At 38.7% G+C, this 27,649-nt stretch overlaps 1 protein-coding gene across 2 annotated transcripts; it reads left to right on the top strand.

Moving 5' to 3' along the window:
• On the top strand, window positions 1-27,410 carry ARMC1 (armadillo repeat containing 1; the record flags this gene model as incomplete). 2 transcript variants are annotated; one of them, XM_079722568.1, is made up of 6 exons in its annotated part: window positions 1-183; window positions 6,043-6,134; window positions 15,040-15,229; window positions 26,172-26,288; window positions 26,374-26,448; window positions 27,237-27,410. In XM_079722568.1, 6 exons carry the CDS (start codon window positions 1-3, stop codon window positions 27,408-27,410), a joined length of 831 nt encoding a protein of 276 aa, XP_079578694.1. The 2 variants fall into 2 exon arrangements, with proteins under 2 accessions (XP_079578694.1, XP_079578693.1); XM_079722567.1 differs by having other exon boundaries at window positions 27,219-27,410.
• Between the last annotated feature and the right edge of the window lie 239 nt (window positions 27,411-27,649).

Genomic DNA, 27,649 nt, shown 5'->3' with positions numbered 1-27,649 from the left:
ATGAATTCGTCCTCCTCCACCATGAATGAAGAACCTGATGCTCTCTCGGTAGTTAACCAGCTCCGGGATCTAGCAGCAGATCCATTAAACCGTAGAGCCATTGTCCAGGATCAGGGATGTCTGCCCGGCCTTATTTTATTTATGGACCATCCCAACCCCCCTGTCATCCACTCAGCTCTGCTCGTAAGTTGCCTTTAGTAAGTTCAGTCTCAGTGTTATAATTTTGCAATTAAGGAGAACTTGAAAAAGTATTAGATGACATGGTAAAAAGTTAAAAGTGTAGAGCAAATAATAGTAAGTTTGTATGTATTTCTGTATGTGCAAACATGTACATGTAGTCCTCTTACACAAATGGTAGCATACTATACTGTTTTTATTCTTTGACACAACTGGTAGCATACTACATGCATGGAATGTTCTGCAACTTCCTTTTTTTCACTTAAGAAGAAATCTTAAGGATTATATTATATCAGTACAGAAAGACACTCAAAGAGGCACTTATTGTTTTGTAACAATTTTGTTAAGATGTAATCACATACCGTGCAATTTAACTAAAGTGTACAGTTTGATGAGTTTTAGTGTATTCACAGAGTTGTGTAGCCATCACCACCATCAATTCTAGAACATTTTCATCACCTCAGAAAGAAGCTCTGCTCTTTACCTGTTGTTCTCAGCCCCACCCTCTTTCCCTAAGCAGCCATGACTTCCTATTTCTTTGTATTTGCGTATGTCTCTGGCAAAAGTGCCTGTATATATTTTATATAAATGGAAGCATATAATATGTGGTCTTTGTGACTTGTTTCTTTCACTGAGCTAATGTTTTCAAGGTTCATCCACATTGTAGCATGTATCAGTACTTCATTCCTTTATATGGTTCCTTCATTCCATTATATAGTTGTGCCAGATTGTTTATCTGTTCATTAGTAGGTGGATGTGGCACTTGTTTTAATACAAGATGGGAAGGAAAGATAAAGGAGAAGAAAAGAGAAAATATACAGGATCATAGCTAATAATGCACAAGGAACTACCATATTATGAGAAATATGGGGACTAGAGAAACATGTTAAAGAACAATACAAAGCAATCAGGCAAATACAGAATGTGAAAATTTCTGGAAGACAAAATAATCCAGTTCAGTGAACAATAAGTTGCATTAAAAAGGCAGTTGGGGTGTGCGAAAGGCATAGCAGTAACTGTTACAGATTTAGAGAGACTTAAGGGGCATATCAGCCAGGTATAGTATGTGGACCTGACTTGGATCCCAATTTGAACAAATCAACCATAAACATATTTTTAGATAACTTGAAATGAATGTGGACAAGACAGTAGATAATATTAAAGAACCGCTTACTGCTTTTGCAGGGTATTGTAATAGTATTATCATTAAGTTAATTTTTAAAAAAACATTAACTTCTTAGGGATATACTGAAGTATTTACAAATGAAATTATATGTTCTGTGAGATTTGCTATAAAATGCTCCAGTGTGGTTAGCGGCAGGGGAGATGGATGAAACAGGATTGCCTAGTGGTTGATAATTGTTGAAGCTGAATGATGGATACATGGGGTCACCACACATTTTCTCTACTTTTGTGTCTTCTGAAATTTTCACAGCAGAAAGTTTAAAAGAAAATTACTGTCATAGAAAATTTTAAACTCATTGTCCTTAAGGATCCATGATCAATTCCCATTTAGTGTAATTTCACAAGTTCATACAGAAAAACAATATAGGCTGTTTCTTTTCAAAAATCAAAGTACATAATACAGATTTCCTATTTTACCTTCATAGAATGACGTTTATTTAGGCAAAACAGTCATTGATATGAGTGAACAGTAGTAAAAAATGGGGAAATTTGCGTGGCCCCTAGTTCGGGTCCTATTTCAATGAGAATTGGAACGAGAGGAGAGAGTGTGTTGGTCTCTTGACAGAGACTTGGGGTTGAAGGGGGTTGTTTATTTTAAATAGACTAGACTTGAACTTATTTAAATTCAGAAGGCAAGGGGCTGCTGCAGTGGGAAAGGTTTGAGGAGAAGGCTCTCACAGTTGGTACAGAAAATGGGCAAGGTTGCTAACTGAAGAGGATGGTGAGATTGTTCACAAGCGTTGAGGGGCTGCTTAGTTTGGTAACGCTGAATTGATGTGAGGCTTACAGCTTATGAAACTCTTTTTCACCCTGCTTCAGGCCTGCCATAGGCCCTGAGAGCCGGATAGTTGGATTTGTTTGGGGTTGATTCTTGGCCAGGCAAGTTGGTAATTAAGGGAGTTTAGGATTTGGGCAAGAGAGTAGTTGAAACAACAGACTGTAGGTGCTGGGCTGAATAGGAAGGGAAGTCAAGTCATGGAGGGACCTAGTAAGGAGAGAGTAGAGGGAGCCAGGGGCTCAGAGTTCCCAGAGAGGTTGAAGAATATGTTGCTGTTCTCATAATTTCATTTTATCTTCACTGTTGACTTATTAGCTATACCTTTTTGTTTTTAATTTTTTTAGTGGTTGTTCTAGGTTTACATTATACATCTTTAACTTGTTACGGTCTACTTCATGTATAATGTAAGAATCATACAACCGTATATTTCCATTTCCTTCTCCCATCCTTTGCTATTTTTTGTCATACATTTTACTTCTATGTATGTTTTAAAAATCTACAGTATTTTTTTTCTTTTACTCTAAGCCATTATCTTTTAAAGAGATTAAAGTTTTAAAAATCAAGTGTATTTTATATTTACCATCATATTTACCATTTCTGGTGTTCTTCATTTCTTAATACAGATTTGTATTTCTACTGGTGTCTTTTATTTTCTGCCTGAAGAAGTTTAACGTTTTTTGTAATGCAGTTTTGTTCTTGGCTTTTTTCCCCCTGGTGCTTTATAAGATGTTTCATTTTCTTTTTTTTTTGCTTTTCTTTTTTTTTTGGCCGCACCGAGTGGCATGTGGGATCTTAGTTCCCTGACCAGGGATCGAACCTGTGCCCTCTGCGTTGGAAGCACAGAGTCTTAACCACTGGACCGCCAGGGAAGTCCCGTGGATGTTGTTTTATCTTCTGGCTCAAATTATTTCTAATGAGAAGACTGCTGTGATTCTTACCTTTGTTCCTCTCCATAAAATATATAAGCCTTTTTCTGGCTTCTTTTGTGACTTTATCAATGGTTTTCAGCAGATGATTATGATGTGCTTAATATGGATGGTTTTCTTTGTGTTTTGGTTTTGTTCTTGTTTTGCTTGGGATTTGTTGGTCTTGGATCTATAGTTTTCATCAATTTTGAGAAATTGTGATGCAGCATTTTTTCAAGTTTTTTCTGTCTCTTCCCTGTCACTCCTCTCGTGGGACTCCAGTTGTATGTGTTTTAGATACCTCATGTGGTCCCACAGGTCACTGTTCCTTTTTTTTTTTTTCTTTAAGCCTTTTTCTTTTCTCTCTCAGTCCTTCGTTTTGGATAGTTTCTGTTGCTGCATTTTAAAGCTCACTGATCTTTTTTTCTATAGTGCCTAATCTGCTGTTGATCCTATCCACTGTGGTTTCCATTTTAGACATTATGTTTTGTCCTCTGGAAGTTACATTTGGGTCTTTTTAACATCTTCCATTTTTTTTTTCTCACCATACTTAGGTTTTTCTACTCATCCTTGAGCATATGGAACATAATTATAATTGCTATTTTAATGCTTTTATTTTCTAATTTTACCTCTGTCATATCTTGGTTTGTTCTATTGATTTTCTTTTCCCTCTTCCTGATTATAGGTCATATTTTTCTGCTTTTCATGTCTGGTAATTTTTAGTCAGATACCAGACATTGCAGATTTTATCGTATGGGCTTTGGATTTTTTGGTATCCCTATAAATGTTCTTCAGCTTTGTTCTTGGTTGCACTTAAGTTACTTGGGATCAGTTTGATCCTTTCAAGACTCCTAATGGGATGCTCTTCTGAGGATTCACCCTGATTCCTCCTGCATTGTGAGGTCTTTTCACTTCTGGCTGGTGGTGTCACAAACTATTCTCAGCCCAGTGTGAGGTCCAGGAATGGTTTTCCCTACTTTCTGGTGGTTTTAGTCCCTGGCCCTTTGGTCTTTTACTTCAGGCATGTGTAAGTCAGCATTCAACCATAGATTCTTGGGGACCCCTCCGTAGATCTCTGGAGCTCTCTTGCTGTGCTGATCCCTCCTCTCTGTTACTCTGCTCTGCACATTCTAGCTGCCTGGGGTATTTTCTGACACCAGCCAATGTCTTCTGTGGATACCAGCTGGGTGACCAACAATGCAATTTTGACACTAACTACTCCGAGTTAGGTATCAAATTCCCCAGGTTTAAGACTCAGTTCCACAAGACTGCCTTCACTTCAAAGGCCAGTTGCAAGTATCAGGTCACCCATATTTCTAACAGAGCAGCTATAAATTGGGTGTTTCCAGTGACCCCCTCCTCAGTTCAGTAATTTACTAGAATGGCTCCAGAACTCAGGGAGCCACTTTACTTGCATGTACCAGATTTTTATAATGGATACAAATGAACAGGCACATGGGGCAGGATCTGGAAGGGTCCTGCATGCAGGAACTTCTGTCTCTGTGGAGTTGGGGCACACCACCCTGGCAGGTGGATGTACTTACCAAGCCAGAAACTCTGAATCTCCTTGTTCAAGAGTTTTTATAGAGCTCAATTTCCAGCCCTTCCCTACCTCCCAGGTCAGTGGGTGGGGCTGAAAGTTCCCACCCTCTAGTCACTTGGTCTTGCTGCATCCCGAGGCCATCTAGGGGACACAGCCTAACACACTTCTTTAACGTGAACTCACCCAAGTGTGATCTAAAGGGCCTCCTTAGGAATAACAAACTCCTATCAGAAAATTCCAAGGGTTTTAGGAACTCTATGCCAGGGGCTAGACGAAGACCAAACATGTATTTTTTATTATGCTACTCCACCCGAACCTCCCCAGCTCTCATCTCTGTCTCCCTAACTTCGCAAGACCCTTGGACTTCACTGGGCTTCCCTCTCCCTGTGCTGCAGTCTGGAACTGCTTCCAAAGCAGTAAGATGGGGGCAGTTGTAGGATCTGCCTCATCATTTCTCTCAGGGATTCCAGTCCTATGCTGCTTCTCGTCCAGTTGTCCCGTTTGTTAGTTTTTTTATGAAGGGAGGGCAGTTCCCTTGGCAGTTAATCCTATATGGACCAAAGTGAAAATCAAGGTAAGACTAGTTACAGAAAGGATAGGAGATTGCAGTCAGAGACAGGTTGTTGGAGTTGTGATCTCGTGGACGGTACCATTTTGGGTAAGGACCAGGCACTGTGGAAATGTAGTGTAGAGGACTAGTAGGAAATGTGAAGGTCAGTGAACTGAGAGGGCAGTTCTGGATGGTGTAGTTCACAGAGGTGTTCCCCTGCGAATCAGGCACTAAAGTCTGCAGTGAATGATCAGAGATTAGGAAGTCTGTAGAAGAGCTAATAAAATCCCTCAAGAATCAGCGTGTGAAGGAAATACTTGCAAAAATGTACTTTAAATCTTAAGAGAAAAGCATCCTAGAAAAGTTAAATTCACAAAATAGGAATTTGTGAGAGTGAGTTCATCTTTTGGTTTTCAGTTAAAAAAAAAAAGACATTTTAAAGGTGTTTTATAAAACTAGAAACAGTTCATTCCATAAAGGGGGTGGTATGTTTTGTCCCTCTCAGCAGTTATTTTAATTAATATGTAAAAAACACCCAGGGAAATGATGGCTATTGGAACTGCTCCCTGAAATGAATAAATGGACTGTAGTTCCTTGTATCCTTGTCAAGATGAAGTGGTGAAAATAAAACCAGAACAGCCTACTTTTGACCTTGCAGATAAGTTGGGAACCTTCATTTCAAAGAGCAGATTCAGCTACTGCAAAAATAATCAAAGGATTATTTTTGTCCCCTCGAGGACTGCTCTGCTGATCACATTTAAAGAAGAGTCTCTAAACATTCAAAACGAGTTGGTTCTAAAAGCAAAACCCCGTTTTTCGCTCTTTCTTCTCGCAGTAGGTTAGTAGTGGGTTTAATTTTGAGTAGTCTGGCATGTGGACTGACCTCTTCCTGCTCTCGCTGTAGGCTCTTCGATACTTGGCAGAGTGCCGTGCTAACAGAGAAAAGATGAAAGCAGAGCTGGGTATGATGCTAAGCTTGCAAAGTGTTATACAGAAGTAAGTACAATAGATAGTGTCTCCTAATGGAGTAGAAAAGTGGGTCATGTTACTTTACTGAAATTTGTACTCTAATGTGACGGCATACTTTCGTGGGTTATATGTCCAAAAATGTTCTGATGGTCAGTGTTGTGATTATTTCTAAACGTTGATATTAACAGTAGTTCTTATGAAAATGCTCAAATTTTATTTTATTTATTATTTATTTTTTCGGTACGCGGGCCTCTCACTGTTGTGGCCTCTCCTGTTGCGGAGCACAGGCTCCGGACGCGCAGGCTCAGCGGCCATGGCTCACGGGCCCAGCCGCTCCGCGGCATGTGGGATCTTCCCGGACCGGGGCACGAACCCGTGTCCCCTGCATGGGCAGGTGGACTCTCAACCACTGTGCCACCAGGGAAGCCCTCAAATTTTATTTAAAATGTTGAGACACATTGTACTTATGAATAATATTTCTAAAAAGAGACAGCCTTACCTTGTATGAAGTTTTGTGAAGTAGATGTAAATGGATTTGCTAATAGTGCAACACAGGTGGCATTTGAAAATGTGCAGCATGATAGTATAGTACATAATTCTTTTCTTCCTCGCAGTCTTACTGAAAAGAACCTTGATCTGTATCATGACAAAAAGGGCTTTTGGTGAGATTTTCCTGAGAAGCATTGCGATGTCTCTTAGAGATTTAGAGCCATTTAATTTGAATTCTAGCAAATGGGTGGTTTTTAATTGTACCTTTCATCTTAGGAAGGTTTTTATATCTATCATCTCATTTTGCTATTTACAGCTTTTTGAGGTAGGTTAGACAGATAATAGTTTTATGGGTGAGAAAATTACAGAGAGGCCGAGTTTCTTATCTGTAGTCCTTCAGCTGTGTTGCCTCTGGGAACGTCTGGTTTTGCTCCTTTCCTAGGCCTTGCTGATTTCCTTGTAGAAGGCTAGAAATTGAAGATTAAGTGTTTTGTTATTTCCACTATGTCTGAAAGCAAAAAACTATGCTTTCTGAGGCTTTATCTTAGTTAACTTTGTATCTTGATCTTATTGAAGACATGACTGCCTTTAAGACTATAATAAATAACCATTTAATTTACTGATTTTTAAAACTTGCAGTTTCTTTGGCTTGAGTGCTCACAAAAGTTCTATAATTCCCAAACACTGTAAGTTAAATTATATCAGTGGACAACCATCCAAACTGACTTCCAAGGCAGTGTATTTTTTTTCTTAGTGTTCTTGGCTTCTAGATAAATTTTATTTTAATAATCTTTTTTTTTTTTTTTAAATCATGCTACCCCTGATAGGTGCCTTGATCTTTAATAATGACAAGTTAGAGACTGAAGGTTTTTTTAAATTTTTAGTCAGGTGATCAGTTAGGAATATTAGAAAATATTGACTGGCATCAATTGTATTAATCATTACCTATGGTTTGAAGTCAGTTCCATTAGTAAAATTTGGAATCCAGTTCTGACTTGAGACAAATGGTCTCTTTGACCCTCAGTTTCCTTATCCATACACCTGCAGTAACAACTTCAAAGTGCTTGATTCAGTGGGATGATCCGTGTAGAAATCCTCTGTAAATTCTGAAGTGTTGTATAAAATATGAGGTTGCATTGTTCTTGTTCCTAGTATGTTTTAATGCCATGTAATTATTTTTAACTGGCATATTCTTTTGGAAATCGTGACAGGATTAAGCATAGTATGGAGGCTTCTGTAGGATTATTTTATTCATATGATGAATTTAAGATTGTGTATTTCTTCAACAGGTTTGGTTATTGAAGCTGAAAATACGTGGTAAAAATTTTTAAATGTAAGAAATTATATGAAAAGTTAATGTTAATATTAAAATATGCTTCAAATTTGAGCTTTAAACATTTAGAGCAAGTTTTAGAGGTACTGTAGATTTAACCTATAAAACAATTTCTTAGCTTAGTTGGCTAAGGTTGTGGTATGTGCATATGTATGTGTGTATCTGTAAATGAGAGATACATCTAAAATATTGGGTTGGCCAAAAAGTTCGGGGTTTTCCTTAACATCTTAACGTTAGGGAGACAACTTGTATTTTTTTTAAATAAATTTATTTATTTATTTATTTATTTATTATTCTTGGCTGTGTTGGGTCTTTGTTGCCACGCGCACTTTTTTTTTTTTTTTTTTTTTGCGGTACGCGGGCCTCTCACTGCTGTGGCCTCTCCTGTTGCGGAGCACAGGCTCCAGACGCGCAGGCCCAGTGGCCATGGCTCATGGGCCCAGCCGCTCTGCGGCATGTGGGATCCTCCCGGACCAGGGCACAAATCCGTGTCCCCTGCATTGGCAGGCACCCCTCAACCACTGCGCCACCAGGGAAGCCCAACGCGGGCTTTCTTTAGTTGCTGCGAACAGTGGCTACTCTTTGTTGTGGTATGCCGGCTTCTCATTGTGGAGGCTTCTCTCATTGTGGAGCACATGCTCTAGGCGTGTGGGCTTCAGTAGTTGTGGCACGCGGGCTCCGTAGTTGTGGCTCGCGGACTCTAGAGCGCAGGCTCAGTTGTGGCGCACAGGCTTAGTTGCTCCGCGGTATGTGGGATCTTCCTGGACCAGGGCTCGAACCCATGTCCCCTGCATTGGCAGGCAGATTCTCAACCACTGCACCACCAGGGAAGACCAACAACTTGTATCTTTATAAGAGAAGTATTGTGTCAGTTCAGGTCATTATCTTGCAGTGTCATCTGGGAAGGAGATCTTGAGATGGAGTTAGAAATGGAAGAGGTTTATTGTGAGATATGGTCTGTAGAGGTAGAAGGGAATGAAGAAGGATTGGACTATAGTCGTTAGACTGCAATGTAGATCTGACATCTGTAAAAGGAAAGTGAAGAGGAAACCGAATGGGGCAAGGAGAGTCTCAGATTGCAGTGCAAATCTGACAGACAGCTCAAGGGGGAGCTCCAAAGCGAGGATCACCCTGTAGATGAGTCTTGCATTGGGCAGAAATGGCCAGGCCCTATAGTGCCCCCGCTGCCCAGGCATTGAGTGGGGTCTCCCTGGGAATGGTCAGGCCTTGGAATGAAGGATTGAATGGTGTGAGAGATCTCAAAGCCACTACTGCTGGTGGCTCTACTATTCTACTCCCTGTAGCCAAAGGGCAAGTTTCCTTCTTAAAGGGAGATCCATGCAGTGTGTCTCCACGGTTGCCACAAGCAGCTTCTCTTTAATACAAATGAGGTATATTTTTTACAACACTGGTGATCGTTGCTGGCTCCTCCAGCAGTAAAACAGGTATGCATTCATTGCATATGCCATTATAATTCGGTCCTATACCCCTCTCAAAAGTGGAGATATGATGTAATAATTTTTATATATATTTTCCAGCTCATTTGGCTGTTGGAGATCTCAGATTTGAAGGTTACCTTTCAAGCTTTTTTAAGTCACCTCTGTTTACCAAAATAATCATCTTAGAATTTATCAGTTACTGTTATCAGAAGGTCAATAAAACTATGTGTTTTAGCTTGTAAACATTAAGACTGTGAAGTATTAGAATCAGGTTTTGGTTTAGCATGTTTAGCTTTGTGTTGTGAATTATCTCATGGCTTGGACATGATTTTCTTTTATTTATTATTTATTTATTTATTTTTGGCTGCGTCGGGTCTTAGTTGCGGCATGCGGGATCTTTGTTGAGGCATACGGGATCTTTTGTTGTGGCACGTGGACTTCTCTCTAGTTATGGCATGTGGGTTTTCTCTTCTCTAGTTGTGGTGCAGGGCTCCAGGGCACGTGGTCTCTAAAGTTGTGGTGAGGAGGTTCCAGAACTCCGGGGCTCCAGGGCAAGTGGGCTCAGTAGTTGTGGCACACGGGCTTAGTTGCCCTGCGGCATGTGTGATCTTAGTTCTCTGACCAGGGATCAGACCCGAGTCCCCTGCATTGGAAGGCAGATTCTTTACTACTGGACCACCAGGGAAGTCCCTCATTTTCCTTTTTTAAGAAATTAGATTGCTCTGGCATTATTATTTTCTCCTCATTTACTTTTTTCTTTTGGGTACCTGTATTAAAAATTCTTAAAAAATCAAAAGGAAAAGTTTTGATCATATAGAGCAGGGTGAGTTTTATATATGCATAATTGTTTGACACTGTAGACATATGTTCTTTAGACATTATTTTGCATTTTGACATCATTGGCAGATACAGATGACTGATTTACCACTATTCCATTGTTATGTAGGTCATCTTGGTAAGCCATAGCACAAGAGATCTATATCGTATACCCCAATTGTTTTCATTGATGTGGCTGCCCCATGACAGCTAGGCAGTCAGGGTGGGATTCGGATCAGTTTTTCTCTCTGTTTAGGAGTACTGAGTTAGGGGGAGATTTAGCTATGATTCTGTGGAACTATACAACTAGGGAAGCAGCAAAAGGATCTTTCCATACCCCAGTAAGACCCAGAGAACAAAGAAAATCTGTTGTGGAGGGATGCTGCTTTACTGACTGAAGAGAAACCTTCATCTGGAGTGATCAAAGGGGAAACCAGAAAGCAGAAGTAGGTGGGGAGAGTGGAGGTTATTCTTAACATGAGAAGCAGAGAACAATGTTTTATAAAATAGGGAAAATTCTGCATATTAAAATTTTTTCCCTTTAATCACCAAATTATGTTTTGCTACAAAATTTTGCTGAGATTTTAGCACGTTATTCAACAGCAGGTTTGACTTAATGTTTAGGTCAAATTGGTGCTTACAGATGGACAGTTGGATTGATTTCAAAGTCACTGTTACTTTCAGTTCTTCAATTGAGAAGAGAATTTTAAGTTCTCTGTCACTCAAAATGAATCTGGCATTGTGTTCTAATTTTAATCTTCCATAAATGAAAACTTGTCCTTAGAGCTTAGAACCTTTTTACATTTTATTTTTAACCCTGGATCCCTTTGTGGAGAGAATTTTCAAAATGTCAATCTAGGAAAATATCTAAATGCAGTTTAAGACATTTGTTAATTGGTATTTCAGGAGTAATACTTCTGATACAAAATGTATTTTATAAAAGCACTTGTGAATATCTAACATGAAGTATGCTATAAATAAAAGTCAGTTTAATAAAATGTGGCATCTCAACTTTAAAATACTTCATTTCATCTGGAGAACTTCCTAAAATTCTAGATTTTAAAACAGTGCCATAGTAATGGTGGTCTATTCTTCTTGCTAAAATCTTGGATGAAAAGCATGTGCTTCATTTCTTTATGCCTTTCTTTTGTGTTCTTTTATTTTCTTTAAAATACTATTTTAAAATCTTATTACAAGTATGCAGTATGTGGTTTATTTATAAAAATTCAAAAATATAAAAAAGAAAATCCATAATGCCATTTATCTTTTCATTTAAATATGTTTATACATACATATTTTTTTAAACTTTAGTTTGAAATGACATCAGACTTTCAGAAAAGTTGTACAAACAGTACACTGATGCCTAGATAAGTACACTGGTAGTCCCCAAATTTTAACGTTTTACCATTTGTTTTACTGTGTTTTTGTTTTTTTAAATATTTATTTATTTTGGCTGCCCTGGGTCTTAGTTGCGGCATGAGATCTTTGTCGCGGCATGCGGGGGTCTTTTAGTTGAGGCATGCGGGCTTTTAGTTGCAGCATGTGGGATCTAGTTCCCTGACCAGGGATCGAACCCAGGCCCCCTGCACTGGGAGCACAGAGTCTTAACCGCTGGACCACCAGGGAAGTCCCTTGTTTTACTATTTTAACATTTGCTTTATTCTTTCTCCATACATGTTGTTGTTTGGTATATATGTCTTCATAATTTATATATAGTCATTATGAAGTATGTATTTTAGGAGAAAAAAATGTGTCCTTTGTCATGTTTAATGCTTGGATTTGGGGCTGGAATTCTACTTTGTGTGATAGTAGTACACAATTCCTGTTCTCATTGTTTCTATTTGCCTCATCTACACTTGCCCATTCCTTTATTTCTGAATCACTTTTAGTTGTGTCTTGTTTTGTGAGTCAAAATGAAAATCTTTTAGTGGGGGGAATAAAGTAGGAGCTTGAGATTAACATACACACACTACTATATATAAAATAGATAACCAACAAGGACCTACTGTATAGCACAGGGAACTCTATCTACTCAATAACCTATATGGGAAAAGAATCTGAAAAAGAATGAGTATATGTATATGTATAACTGAATCACTCTGCTGTACACCTGAAACTAACACAACATTGTAAATCAACTATACTCTAATAAAATTAAAATAAAAAAAGAAAATCTTTTAGTGAGCTAGGTCCATTTATATTCATTGCCGTTACTGATATATTTCATCATAACTCATTTTTGTTGTAATTACCATGTATATTATAATAGTTGTGTTTCTGTGCCTGCTGTTTTCTTCTTTTATCTTGAAAATTTCTTCTGATTTGTCTTATTGTTATAGTGGTTACCTTTGTACTTATACTTTAAAGAGATGTTCTAAGTTTTCTGTTTTCTTATTTAAACTTTCACCATCTTGCTTGTTAGTTTTAATGGTAGTCTTTTCACTCCCATAGTCAATGACTTTTTCTACTTTTCCCTTTTCTTCTCCCTTTTCCTTTTTTTAAGTTGCATTATTTCTGCTTTATCAGAACATTTATATATTCTATTCTCTTTTCCACTTTAGTTTTAAATTTAGATCTACAGTTAAATGTGTAAAATGCTCCTCATCAGTCCTTTTGCTGAAGTTTTCCCAGTCATCTCTTTCTTGGTTGAAGCTTAATTCTCTAGTAGATTGCTCAAGGAAGACTCTAGTATTCCTTGAGTTCTTTCATGTTTAAAACTCCTTTTCTGTAACCTTGATACTTGAAGGACAACTGGACTGCATCCGTGGTTCACCTTTTGTTTTCTTGTGATTCTTGAAAATGCTGCTCCATTTTGCCTTGATTTTTATGTTGTTTTTTGTAAAGTTTTTAGAACAGAGGGTGGCAACTTTTTTTCTGTAAAATAAAAAGCCAGATAGTAACTATTTTAGGCTTTGTTGGGCTCACAGTCTCTGTTGCGGCACTCAGCTCTGCCCTTGTGGGTTAAAGCAGCCAGAGATGATATATAAATGATGGGCTTTTGCTCAAGGATCATAGTTTTCCTGCCTTTGGACTTCATTGTTACCTAAGCAGAGCTGCTGACTGCCTTCTTAGAACCCTTTTTAAGTTAGGATTGGTTTTACATTGAAAAATGAAGGATGATTTTCGGAGTTGCATAAATGTTATAAGAACACTTTTTTTAGTGAACAACACAGAAAAAAAAAAAGCAAAACCAACCCCTAAAGGAAAAGTTGTGAAGATCTTCAAAAGATGATAGCAACTCTTTAACATTAAAATAGTATATTCACTGCTTTCATGAAGTATATGGAAGTCTTAACTGGCTTTTATAGGCAGTATAAAATGTTATTAGTAGCATCTATATAGAATTAGAGTGAATTGGTATTTATGACCAGTGAAGAAATACATTCAAAATGAAAATTATTTTTGATATATAATGAAGATCAGAGTTCACCTTTCAGTTGTGTTTTATGAATAACATTTTGAACATTTTCAATATAGATAACTATTTAGAAAAAGTGGTGAGGAATCAATATACTTCATTATGGAATAGTAAATTACTGAGCAGAATTCCAGTTATTTAGATGAAAGAGCTTTTCAAGATAGTCTTTTCTCAGATGTCATATTTTAAAGACTGAACTAAATCCAGGGCATTAATCAGCTCTTTCAATTTTCACTTGCCTAAGAAGATTAGGGCAACTAATACTTGTTTAATTATACAGTCTTTCTTATGTTTATGGCCAACTGTACCATATAACTCTAGACTTTTTGTACTTGAATGTTTTGAATCACAGTATTTGAATAGTAATTTTTTTTTTAAGACTAAGATACCTGCTTCCAAATATGTAGATGCTCTTGGCTTTTTCATTTTGGTTTTAAAAGCATTTTAAAAAAATAAGGCAGTAATTATTTATCATTAATTTGTTGAACAGCAACATGCATAGATATTTGTGATACCTCATATAGTGCCCAGATCAAGAAGTAACTTTGTTTTTTTTTTTTAAACATCTTTATTGGAGTATAATTGCTTTACAGTGTTGTGTTAGTTTCTGCTGTATAACAAAGTGAATCAGCTATACATATACATATATCCCCCTATCCCCTCCCTCTTGCGTCTCCCTCCCACCCTCCCTATCCCATCCCTCTAGGTGGTCACAAAGCACCGAGCTGCGCTTCCCACTAGCTATCTGTTTTACGTTTGGTAGTGTATATATGTTAATGCCACTCTCTCACTTTGTCTCAGTTTACCCTTCCCCCTCCCCATGTCCTCAAGTCCATTCTCTAGGTCTGCGTCTTTATTCCTGTCCTGCCCCTAGGTTCTTCAGAGCCATTTTCTTGTAACTTCGTTTTTACTTCATTTTTGCTTATATGCTTTTGCAAATTTCATTTTGCCTAAGACAAGATTTTACTTAGCTTTAGGGAGATCTGTGTCTATAGAGGTGTTCCCTTAACTGTTTCTTAGGAAGGGTAGCAATAAAATTAGTCCTATGAAGTATACCAGAAAAACATACTTAGAACAACAGTGGGACCATCATGTTGATTTGACTATGTTATTCTTTTAAAATCTTTTGGTTTTAAGTAGATAGGAATTGAAAATCTTCCAGAAAGGAATTTATTACCGAATGAAAATGATGACACTTTGAACTATGAAATAAAGGAAGTTAAAAATAGTGGTGGTGGGAGTATTTATTTCCTATAACCATTTTTGCCAGTCTGTGGTCTGTAATTGCTTTATCTAAGTAGATGTAGCCTGTGTGACTCTAGAAATAAAGTATAGATCAGAATGAAGAAAACAAGGTTTTGCCAAGTTGAGGAATAAAATTACAGAATCAGTAGAAGTGACAAGACTACTTTGTTAATTTATATGTTTCTTTTCAAGGACTACAACTCCAGGAGAAACAAAACTGCTGGCCTCTGAAATCTATGAAATTCTTCAGTCTTCCAATATGGCAGATGGTGATAGTTTCAGTGAAATGAATTCACGTCGAAGGAAAGCTCAGTTTTTTCTGGGAACCACAAACAAACGTGCCAAAACAGTGGTTTTGCATATAGATGGTCTTGATGATACGGTAAGACTTTTATAAACACGTGGTTCATAACATGGGAGAGAGAAATCATGTTAACTGGTTATCTCAGCGTCACCTGCTAACAATCTTTAAGAATAAGTCCCTGGCTTCCCTGGTGGCACAGTGATTAAGAATCCGCCTGCCAGTGCAGGGGACACGGGTTCAAGCCCTGGTCCAGGAAGATCCCACATGCCGTGGAGAGCAACTCAGCCCATGCGCCACAACTACTGAGCCCGCGCTCTAGAGCCCGCAAGCCACAACTACTGAGCCCGCATGCCACAACTACTGAAGCCCACGGGCCTAGAGCCTGTGCTCCGCACCAAAAGAAGCCACGACAATGAGAAGCCCACAGACTGCAACAAAGAGTAGCCCCCGCTCACCACAACTAGAGAAAGCCCACATGCAGCAACGAAGACCCAACACAGCCATAAATAGATAAATAAAATAAATAAAAAGAAAAGAATAAGTCCCAATATTAGCATTTTATTCTGATAAAGAGGGGCATTTTGTGCTTAATGGGTCAGTTATTCAAAGGACATAACCATTGTAAATATTTATGCCCTAGTAATAGAACTTCAAAGTATATGAAGCAAAAACTGACGGAAATGCAAGGAGAAATAAATTCACAACTAGAGCTGGAGGTTTGAATACCGTTGTCTCAATTAATAGAACAAGTATACAGAAAATCAACAGGGATATAGAAGACGCAACACTAACAACCAACTTAACCTAACTGATACTTATAGAAAGCCCCACTCAGCAGCAAGATAATATTCATTCTTTTCATGTGCACATGAAACATTTACCAAGATAGACCATATTGTGTCCCATAAAACAAGTCCTGATTTAAAAGAATGAGAACCAAGCAAAGTGTGTTCTCTGAGCACAATGAAAAGTAAGTTAGAAATCAATCACAGAAAGACACCTGGAAAACCCCCTAAGAATTTTGGAAACTAACACATTTCTAAAATAATCCATGGGTCAATGAAGAAATCAAAGGAGAAATTAGGAAGTATTTTGAACTGAATAAAAATGAAAATGTGGGGCTTCCCTGGTGGCGCAGTGGTTAAGAATCCACCTGCCAGGGCAGGGGACTTGGGTTCGAGCCCTCGTCCAGGAAGATCCCACATGTCGCGGAGCAACTAAGCCTGTGCGCCATAACTACTGAGCCTGCGCTCTAGAGCCTGCGAGCCACAACTGCTGAGCCCGCATGCCTAGAGCCCTTGCTCTGCAACAAAGAGAAGCCACCACAATGGGAAGCCTGTGCACCGCAACAAAGAGCAGCCCCCACTCTCCGCAACTAGAGAAAGTCTGCACGCAGCAACGAAGACCCAATGCAGCCAAAAATAAAAAAATAAAATAATTAAAAAAAAAAGATGTAGTATCAGAATTTGTGGGAAGCAGCTAAAGCAGAGTTTAGAGGGGAATTCATTAGCGCCAAATGCCTGAATATTTATATACAAAAAGGAAAAGGTCTCAGTGACTTAAGCTTCTACCTTAAAAACTAGAAAAAGAAGAGCAAATTAAATCCAAAGTAAGCAGAAGAAACAAAAAAAAACCCAGTAATCAGTGGAATGGAAAACAGAAAAATCAGGGAAATCAAAAGCTGATCTTTGACATGATCAATTAAATTGATAAACCTCTAGCCAAATTGATGAAGAATAAAAGAGAGAAGTCACAAAATATCAGTATCAGAAATGAGACAGCATTGCTATAGATCTTTTAATATGGACACTGAAATGAAAATAAGTGAATATTTTGAATAACTTTATGCCAATAAATTTGATAATGTAGATGAAACAGGAAAATTTCATGAAAGATGCATTGCCAAAGCTCACTCAAGAAGAAATGGATAACCTGAATGAATAACTCTATGTCTATCAAAGAAATTGGATTTGTAGTTAAAAACCTTTCCATAAAGACAATTTCTGGCCTTGCTATCTTCATTGGTGAATTCTCCCAAACGTTTAAGGAAAATGTAATACCAGCTGTACTGTCTTTTAAAGTATTATTCAGTAGTAGTTGTACAGTGTAGGCTTTTCTCAACTCATTCTACCTTGTCTGCTTTTTTTTTTAATATATTTTTTTATGTGGACCATTTTTAAAGTCTATTGAATTTGTTACAATATTGCTTCTGTTTTGGTTTTTTAGCCACAAGGCATGTGGGATCTTAGCTCCCTGACCAGGGATCGAACCCACACCCCCTGTATTGGAAGGCAAGGTCTTAACCAGTGGACTGCCAGGGAAGTCCCTTGTCTGCTTTTAATATTAGCTGTTCAAGCGTTCTTTTGATTATAGTGTGTGTCTTCTATTTGTGTCTGTATTTCACATGGATTTCTTATAGGCACCATATAGTTGGGCCTTGCTTTTTTAATCCAATCGAAAAATTTCTACCTTTTAACAGGAGTGCTGGGATCATTTGCCTTTAGTATGATTATTGGTATGACTGGATTTAAAACAACCATCTTGCTAATTGCTTTCTATTTGTCCCATGTGTTCCTTGTTCTCTTTTCCTCTTTTTCTGCCTTTTGGACTAATTGAAAGTTTTTTATGATTGCATTTTATCTCCTTTGTTGGCTTATTTGCCTTAATTCTCTTTCCTTCCTTCCTTTCTTTTATGTTTGTTGAATTAGGGTTTATTTTGTGTATTTTTGAATTTTATTTAGGGTTTATTTTCTGTATCTAACTTATCAGTGTAGCTTCAATTAACACTAATCACTTCATGCATGAGACACTTATAACACTATACTTTCATCTGCCTTATCTCTGCCTTTGTGTTCTTGTTATATGTTTTACTTCTGCATATGTTATAAACCCCAGATTACTTTGTTATTACATTAAATATTCTCTTTTTTTGATTAAAAATTTTTTTGTGTGGTAAATTACACTTAGCATAGAATTACCATCCATCTTAACCATTTACAAGTATTTAAAGACATTAAAAAATAAGAGTATTTTCTGTCTACCCACGTATTTACCATTTCTGGAGCTCTTTATTCCTTTGTGTAAATACAGATTTTCGTCTCATATCATTTTCCTTCTGCCTGAAGGACTCCATTAACATTTCTTATAGTAAGTAGTACAGGTCTGCTGAGGATGGACATTTGGCTTATTTCCACCTTTTGGCTATTATGAATAATTCTGCTATGAACATTTATGTACAGGTTTTTGTGTGGATATATGTCCTCATTTCTCTTGGGTATATTCTTAAGGGTAGAATTGCTGGATGATATGTTTAGCTTTTCGAGCAACTGCCAGACTGTTTTCCACAGTGGCCGCTGCATTTTACATTCCCATCAGCAAGGTGTGAGGGGTCAATTTTCTCCACATCCCTGCCAACATTTCTTATTTTCCATTTCTTAAAAAAATAGCTATTCTAGTGGGTGTGAAGTGGTATCTTATTGTGATTTTGATTTGCATTTACCTAATTACAATGATGGTATCTTTTCACGTGCTTATTGGCCATTTTTAGTGGTTGACTTAGGGTTTATTGTGTATGTCTTTAATTTATCACAGATTTTCTCATTTAGAGAAATGTCTGTTCATTCTTTGTCCATGTTTTTAAAAAATTGCTTATTATTTGTCTTTATTCTTGAGATGAGTTAGTTCTGTTAATATCATGTATTGCATCCGTTGATTTTCATATGTTGAACCAACCCTTCATTCCTAGGATAAATCCCAATTTGGTCATGGTGCATAATCTTTTTAATGTGCTTCTGGATTCAGTTTGCTGGTATATTATTGAGGCATTTTGCATCTGTATTCATACAGGATATTGGTTTGTAGTCTTTTTTTCCCTCGTGCTGTCTTTTTCTGGTTTTGGTATCAGGGTAATCCTGGCTTCCTAAGAGGAGTTGGGAAGTGTCTGGATGAGTTTGTGAAGGATAGGTGTTACTCTTCTTTAAACATTTAGTAGAATTCACCGGTGAAACCATTTGGTCCTGGGCTTTTCTTTGTGGGAAATGTTCTGATTATTAATTCAGTTGCTTTACTTGTTGTATAGGTTTATTCATATTTTCTTGCGTCAGTTTATGGTTTTGTCTTTTGAGGAATATATCACTTCACAGAGGTTATCTGATGTGTTGGCATACAGTTGTTCACAGTATTCGCTTATAATCCTTTTCTTTTGGTAAGATTGGTCATAATATATCCTCTTTTATTCCTGCTCTTAGTATTTGAGTCTTCTTCCTCTCTTTTCTTGGTCAGTCTTGCTAAAGGTTTATCAATTTTGTTGCTCTTTCCAAAGAACCAACTTGTGGTTTCATCGATTTTTCTATCCACCCCTCCCCCATTCTCTATTTCTTTTTTCCCCTGCTCTAATCTTTATTATTTCCTTCCTTCCGTTTGCTTTGGGTTTAGTTGGCTCTTCTTTTTCTTGTTTCTTTTTTTTGTGGCTGTGTTGGGTCTTTGTTGCTGCGCGTGGGCTTTCTCTAGTTGCAGCAGGCAGGCTTCTCATTGCAGTGGCTTCTCTTGTTGCAGAGCACGGGCTCTAGGCTCACGGGCTGAGTAGTTGTGGATCACGGGCTCTAGAGCGCAGGCTCAGTAGTTGTGGCGCACGGGCCTAGTTGCTCCGCGGCATGTGGGATCTTCCCGGACCAGGGCTCGAACCCGTGTCCCCTGCATTGGCAGGCGGATTCTTAACCACTGCGCCATCAGGGAAGCCCTTTTTTCTTGTTTCTTAAATGGAATATTAGGTAATTGGTTTGAGATTTTCTTCTACTTTAATGTAGTTATTATAGCTATAAATTCCCCTCTAAGCACTGCTGTCTCTGCATACCATCAGATTTGGTTTGTAGTTTTTCGTTTCATTCATCTGAAAGTATTTTCTAATTTTTTTGGTGATTTCTTGTTTGACCCATTGGTTGTTCAGGAGTTTGTTGTTTAATTTCCATATATTCATAAATTTCCCAAATTTCCTTTTGTTACTGATTTCTGATCTCATTTCATATGCGTGATTTCAATCCTTTTACACTTGTTGGGGCTTGTCTGGTGGCCTAAAGGTCTATCCTGGCGAATGTTCCATGTGCACTTGAGAATCTATATACCTTTGGTTGGAGTGTTCTACAAGTGTCTGTTAGGTTTAGTTGGTTTACAGTGTTAAGTCGTCTTCTTCCTTGTTGATCTTCTGTCCAGCTGTTCTATCAGATGGGCTTCCGTGGTGGCGCAGTGGTTAAGAATCCTCCTGCCAATGCAGGGGACACGGGTTTGAGCCCTGGTCCGGGAAGATCCCACATGCCGCAGAGCAGCTAAGCCCATGCGCCACAACTACTGAGCCTGTGCTCTAGAGCCCACGAGCCACAACTACTGAGCCTGCATGCCACAACTACTGAAGCCCGCACGCCTAGAGCCCGTGCTCCGCAACAAGAGAAGCCACTGCAATGAGAAGCCTGTGCACCGCAACTAAGAGCAGACCCCACTCGCCCCAACTAGAGAAAGCCCGCGCACAGCAGTAAAGACCCCATGCAGCCAAAAAATAAATTAAAAAAAAAAAGTCAGATGGATGTTGACGTCTCTAACTCTTTGAGTTTTGTGTATCTGGAAAAGTCCTTACTGTATTTTTCTTTTGAAAGATATTTTTATGTGTATAGAACTCTAGATGACAGTTCATTTTCTTACCATACTTTACGAATATTGTCCCACTGTCTTCTCCCTTGTATTGTTTCTATTCAGAATTCTGTCCTTTTTTTTGTTCTTCTATATGTAATGTATCTTATTTCTTCCCTCTATCTCTAGAAGTTTGATTTGAGCCTTTTTTATATCTCCTTAACAGTTTATACTTTGTCTACTTGAACATACAGAATATGGTTAGAATAACTGTTTAATGTCTTCGTCAACTAATTCAGTCATGTGTTATTTTTGAGTATGTTTCTGTAGGTTGATTTTTCTAGTTATAGGTTGTATTTTCTTCTTTGCACGCCTCATAATTTTTGATTGGATGCCAGATATTACAGATTTTACATATTGGGATACAGCATGTATTTGTATGCAAAGCCTTTAAATGTTCTTGAATTTTGTTCTGGATCAGTTAAGTTACTTGCAAACATTGGATGTTTTTGAGTCTTGCCTTTAAGCTCTGGTAGGCAGACTACAGCACCGTTTAACCTAGGGATAATTTTACTACGCTACTGAGGCCATACTCTTCTGGGTTCTCCGTCTATGCGCTGTGTACATCAGTTTTCTCTGCTCTGGCTGATGGGGACAGGAAGTATTCCCAGCCCTGTGTGAGTCCGCAGGATGGTTCCTTCTATTCCTTTCCAGCCTGGTTGTTTCCTTCCTCACTCAGCTGAAAACCAGAGGGGAGCCCATTGCCAATCTCTGGTGTGTGTCTTCTCTCTGAGGGGCCCCCTTTGTGCAACTGTGTCCTCTCACGCTCTGTGCTATGAATTATAGTTGCCTTGACCTCCCTGAATTTTCAACTTTGTGTCCTCAACTTGGGGAGACTGCTGGTTCTGCTTGGCTTCCTGCTTTGTGAGTCGCAGCCTAAAAATTTTCCAGGCAATACGCTGCTGTGCTGGTGAGCCTCACTTCATTTGCTTCCCTTCTCTCGGGGGGCACCTGCTTTCCAACACCTGGAAATCATTGTTTTATTCATTTTATTTTGTCTGTATTTTTAGTTGTTTAAGCCTTGAGGGTAAATCTGGTCCCTGTTACTCCATCTTGACTGGAATTGCAGGTCTCCCTGAAGTTATCTTGAGCAGTGATAAGTTATATACCTTCACATATTTAGGGGTGGCAACTAGTGGATTACCACTTATCTCTTTAGCTGTGCCAGGTAGGTTACATTGGATTATCCACAGCTTTTTCTAGTTGTGGTATTGGGGCACCTAGCCCTCAGGATTTAAGATTCAGTAAACAGGGGTTGGGGAAAACTTTTCATATGCATATTATCCATGACATTGCCAAATAAGTTAAAAACTATCTTATCGAAACTGGGGCCAAGATCCCAAAAAGTTTCTAGAAAGCAGGTTCTGGTAAATGTAAATTAATTGAATGAAAGATATTAAGATATATAAATTGTCACCAGTACTATTTGTTTAATGTTAATGAATGAAAACAGTACAGTTCCTTTTTAAAGCTAGCAGAAACCAAATAAAACCCAACAAAGCTCACACACACAAAAATATAGGCCACATAGGGGGCTTCCCTCGTTACGCAGTGGTTAAGAATCCGCCTGCCAATGCAGGGGACACGAGTTCGAGCCCTGGTCTGGGAAGATCCCACATGCCGCAGAGCAGCTAAGCCCGTGTGCCACAACTACTGAGCCTGCACTCTAGAGCCTGCGAGCCACAACTGCTGAGCCCACGCGCCACAGCTACTGAAGCCCACGCGCCTAGAGCCCATGCTCTGCAACAAGAGAAGCCACCGCAATGAGAAGCCCGTGCACCGCAATGAAGAGTAGCCCCCGCAACTAGAGAAAGCCCGTGCACAGCAACGAAGACCCAGTGCAGCCAAAAGTAAATAAATAAATATATTGAAATATATATAGGCCACTATATCTTAAAAATGTAATTGCTAAAATCCAAAAAAAAAAAAAAAAAAGCAAGTTAACTGAAACTGTACTGTAATGTTTTGGCGGCATAACCTGGCACCTAGTATGTGCCAGGCACTATTTTAGGCACCAGGGATACAGCAGTGACCAAAATAAGCAAAAGTTCTCATAAATCCTATGTTTGACTTCATTAAGCTAATATCATAGTTGGAGGAGACAGTCAACAAGCCAAGTTTTATAGTATAGTAGAAGTGGTAAGTTCCATGGACAAAAATAAAGGGAAGGTAGCTAGGGATTGCTAAGGGGTGGGATGGTGGATTATAGTTTTAAATAGGATGGTTTAAAAATCCTCTTGGAGAAACTGACATTTAACCAAAACTTAGGAGTGAGCCAGTGGATATCTGTGGAAGAGTGCATGTTCCCAAGAAAGGGAGCCATGAATGTCAAGCCTTCACACATAGACAACTAGAAGATACCTAAGAGTAATAAAAGGATGTGGAAGAAATTGCTTTAGGAAAGAGCTCTAGTTTAACAGTAAAGTTTTTGCTTTGTCAAATGTATTCTTAAAACGTAAAAACAAGTAGGAAAATATTTGTAATGAATAATTGACATCAGGTTAGTGGCCTTATTACCATGTGTAAAATAGATAGCTAGTGGGAACCTGCTGCATAGCACAGGGAGCTCAGCTCGGTGCTCTGTGATCACCTAGATGGGTGGGATGGGGGGAGAGGGTGGGAGGGAGGTCCAAGAGGGAGGGGAAATATGTATACATAGAGCTGATTCACTTCATTGTACAGCAGAAACTAACACAACATTGTAAAGCAACTATACTCTAATTAAAAAGAATAAAAATTAAAAAATATATATTAAAAAAAATCAACAGAAGAAAATCGAACAGGAAAATGGGAAATTCCTGCAAGAGATGTAATTTCCAGTAAATAGTATCAGCTAACATTTATTGCAGTACTTGCAGGTACCCTTCCGGTGTGTTAACTCATTTATTTTTCATAAAACTATAAGGTCTACTTATAGTCCCAGTTTACAGATGAGGAGACGGAAGCACACCAAATTGAAATAGCTTCCTGGTGTAGTAGAAGTGGTGAGTGAAGGACCTGGGACTTGAATCTAGGCAGCGTGGGTCTAGCTGCAGAACCCCGCTCTTAACTGCTGCTTTGGACAGCTACGCAGGGAAACGTGTCTACTCTCACTAGTCATGAAAGCAGTGTACATTATTTTAGTGTATGTATCAAGGCTTTTAGGAAGGTATTCCTGATTTTGGATTGTCACAAGCATTTTTCCTTTTGCTTTATTTCCTCAGCTGCAAATCATGCTACTATGGAGTCTTTAGCAATTGGAGAGAGGCTACCATCTACATCTTTTGAATTGATACACAGACACTCTCCCCCTCCCCCTCCCTCCCTCCCTCCTCCTCCCCTTCCCCCCTCCCTCTCTTCTCTCCCCGGCCCCGACCCTTCTCCTAGCAATTGCCAGGCAGTTAACTTTGACCCATCTACCTCCTTGCCCAATTCCTAATTTTATCTGCTTATGATTCTTAAAACCCAGTCTTGACCCTCTATCCCCATCAAGAAGTTACTCATCCTTTACAGCTAATTCCTGATCCTATTTGCTCTGTTGAAGATCTCATGTTTACATCTTGGAATTGGACACCACCCCCCCTTTACCTGTTGCAAATGTGTTAATTTGTGTTAAAATAAAGATGAGTTGGCATTGTGAATCTGGTTTTTCGCTGTCACACATAGTTGGAATTTAACGTCGGACTCTTGTGCTAAACCAGGCAAGTTGCTTAACGTTTATATTTGTTGGTTTCCTCACATTTAAAATAAGGAAACAGATTAGACTAGTCGTATCCTAACTTTCATGTTGTATATGCTATGCAAACTTTTGTTCACTTTTAAGTTTACCTGGTGTTGAATATGTGGCAGAGATAAACATGGACCTTTTGGGCACTAATCCACCAAAGGCGCTTTGCAGAAGGGGCAGTGCGGTACATGAGCCCCGTGCGCTGCTATGCACCACTGTATGCGAGACCCTCGCCTGAATAGTGTTGAAACGCAGAAGTGGAAAAATAGTTTAAGTAGGAGATAAACAATGATGTGAGTTGTTTTGAAGGACGTGGGAATAAGTTTGAAGACTGATTTTATTCAATAGAAGAGAAGAATGAATCAGGTAATTGAAGGTAGTGCTTCCTAGGCTATGACCCAGAGACTTGGTGTCATTTGCCGATTCCTGTCCCCTCAGAAGTACTGAATCGGAGTCTGGTTTCAATACAGAAACAGGATAATTCAGAGATGTTGATTTGATATATGGGTTGGAGGAGGAGGGAGGGATGGGGAGAACTGTAGTTACTTTTTAATTCATTTTCTCTTTGGATCTTGTGTTTAAGATGACCACTTGTTATCCACGTGGATGTGTTTGTAGACAAATGAAAATAAAATCATATTGGACGTAGACTTCTGTGCTTCCACATGGTAGTGATGTTTGAAGTGATCTGAATAGTCTACTGAGGGATGAAGTAGAAAGAAAATCACTTAGTTTTAGGACTGGACCTTGGAGATAAAATGAGACAGAGGTGAAATACTCAGTGGTGTAAGCAGAACACCAGGGTAGTGTATTATTAAGAAGTCAAAGAAGCATTGAAGGGCGTATGTTATATTGTGTTTGTCAAGAGGAAAATGAGAACCAAAAAGTGGATATTGATAACCCTTGAGAATGCAGTGGTAACCACCGAGAATGCCACGAATGAGGGATGCGGTGATATAAATACCAAGTGATTTAAAAAATAGTGGCTCATACACTGAATGCTCACTAATTCTAACTTCAGTCTGTTAGAATTTATCCCTGGAGGTTTTAAAGCTAGAGCAGGGGTCAGTAAACCCTTTCTTTAAAGGGCTGGATAGTAAACACTTCCGGTTTTGCAGGCATATGGTCTCTGTTATGACTACTAACTCTGCTAGAGGGTGAAACTAGACTTGGACAATATGTAAACAGATAGGTGTGGGTGTTTCCAATAAAACTTTATTTACAAAAACAGCTGTTGGACCGTAGTTTACCCACCCTTGAGCTTGAGGAAACTGCTTTTCAGCATGTTTTCTGTATTATTCTTCCATTCTGTTTGGTTTAAGATTTAAATTAACACTGGCAAATTTATTTCTGATTAAAATGATTAAAATTAAATATTAGTAATGAAGCTTGAAAAAAATCTAGCAGGAATTACTATTTTGTTGGATCTTATAAATTTTCATAAACTTGACTAAGCACCACCCTTTCTGTGCCCTCAAATATGTGATTGTAGAATTGAAATAGGGACATTAGCTTTCCCTTGCCCTGTGTTCCCTCCTTTCCCCCAAATATAAAGACTAGTTCAGTGTTGTTTGGTTTGATTTATTCCCTTATTATTTTGCTAGTTTTAATAACAATTTGCTTTTACTTTTTCAGTCTCGGAGAAACCTGTGTGAAGAGGCTTTGTTAAAAATTAAAGGCGTTATTAGCTTTACTTTTCAAATGGCTGTTCAAAGATGTGTGGTGCGAATCCGTTCAGATCTGAAAGCAGAGGTTGGTATTTTAAATGGCTAAATATGCTTGAGGTTACAGGTAAACACATCAGTGTTCAAAATTGTTGTCTTTTTATCTGGCCTAGGCTTTGGCATCGGCAATAGCATCAACCAAGGTTATGAAGGCTCAGCAAGTTGTGAAAAGCGAAAGTGGAGAAGAGGTAAAAGCTCTGTTTAGTTTGCTTTATGCTTGACTCCCTCTTGATGATCCCTTGTGGCCAGCAGATTGCTAGTGTTTTTAGACGAATAGCTGCTGAGTATATAGCGATGTGGCTGAGTCAGATTATTCTAATGTTTCTTGGTTAACAGTTAACACTTTCAGAAATATAGAGAGATCTTTGTTGGATTTCAGGATCTCTCAGACTCTGTTCTTGATCTCAGTGGAGATGTCTTGCTGATTTTATTTGGAAATAAAGGATATGTGGTTTCCTTGCACTGGTTTTTAAATACTTTCTAACCCTTAATTGGTTTTGCCAGTCCAAAAATAAAGATCCAGCGCATCGTTGGGCAAGTATATATAGTGATAATCTTTGCATCTTGCTACTCTTTCCACTAGCTTTGTGATGGGCAAGAGGGATCTATATGGCTTTAGCTCATTAGAGTTTCCATAGAAAGGAGGTTCATTGGCCCTTCAAGGCCCCATAGCAGCCAGATGCTTGTTTTTGTCGTCTTTAAATAGAGGTTGAACATTTATTCCTGGAGCCTCAGGAGAAAAGCATCAGCATTTTCATGTGTACTTCTTCCTTCTGCGCTTACATAGTGCTCAACAATTGGGCCTACCTTCATAGAAGAGGATACTTCTTAAAGGAATATAGCCTCTGAGAATAAATATGGTGATGAGAATGAGAAGTAAAGTTGACTTAACGTTTGACATGTACTTACATCAATTAGGTTGACTTTGTAACAACTCTTAACATGCTCTCTGCATCAGATGCTGGTCCCGTTCCAGGACACGCCTGTGGAAGTAGAACAGAACACAGAGCTGCCCGACTACCTGCCTGAGGACGAGAGTCCCACAAAGGAACAGGACAAAGCAGTGTCCCGGGTGGGCTCACACCCAGAGGGTGGAGCTAGCTGGCTGAGCACAGCTGCAAACTTTTTATCCAGATCGTTTTACTGGTGACTTCAGTTTGGGGCTCAAGGACTGTGTAAACGAACAAGGGGCCAGTTTTCCATTGTTGTGGTGAACTGTCAAGTGCAATTTGCAATAAGTTATCATGAAAAGTTTCTAGATTACATGATTAAGAATGCTGCATTTTACATTTTATTGGACATTTTACCCCACTAAGTGGTAAAAAGGACAGAGGCTACAGGTGGAATTGCTTTGTTTATGAAGGTGTTTTGGTTTTGTTTTCCTTTGTT

This window comes from Hyperoodon ampullatus (assembly GCF_949752795.1).
Source record: "Hyperoodon ampullatus genome assembly, chromosome: 17".
NCBI lineage: Eukaryota > Metazoa > Chordata > Mammalia > Artiodactyla > Ziphiidae > Hyperoodon > Hyperoodon ampullatus.
This window is presented reverse-complemented; position numbering and strand designations above follow the sequence as displayed.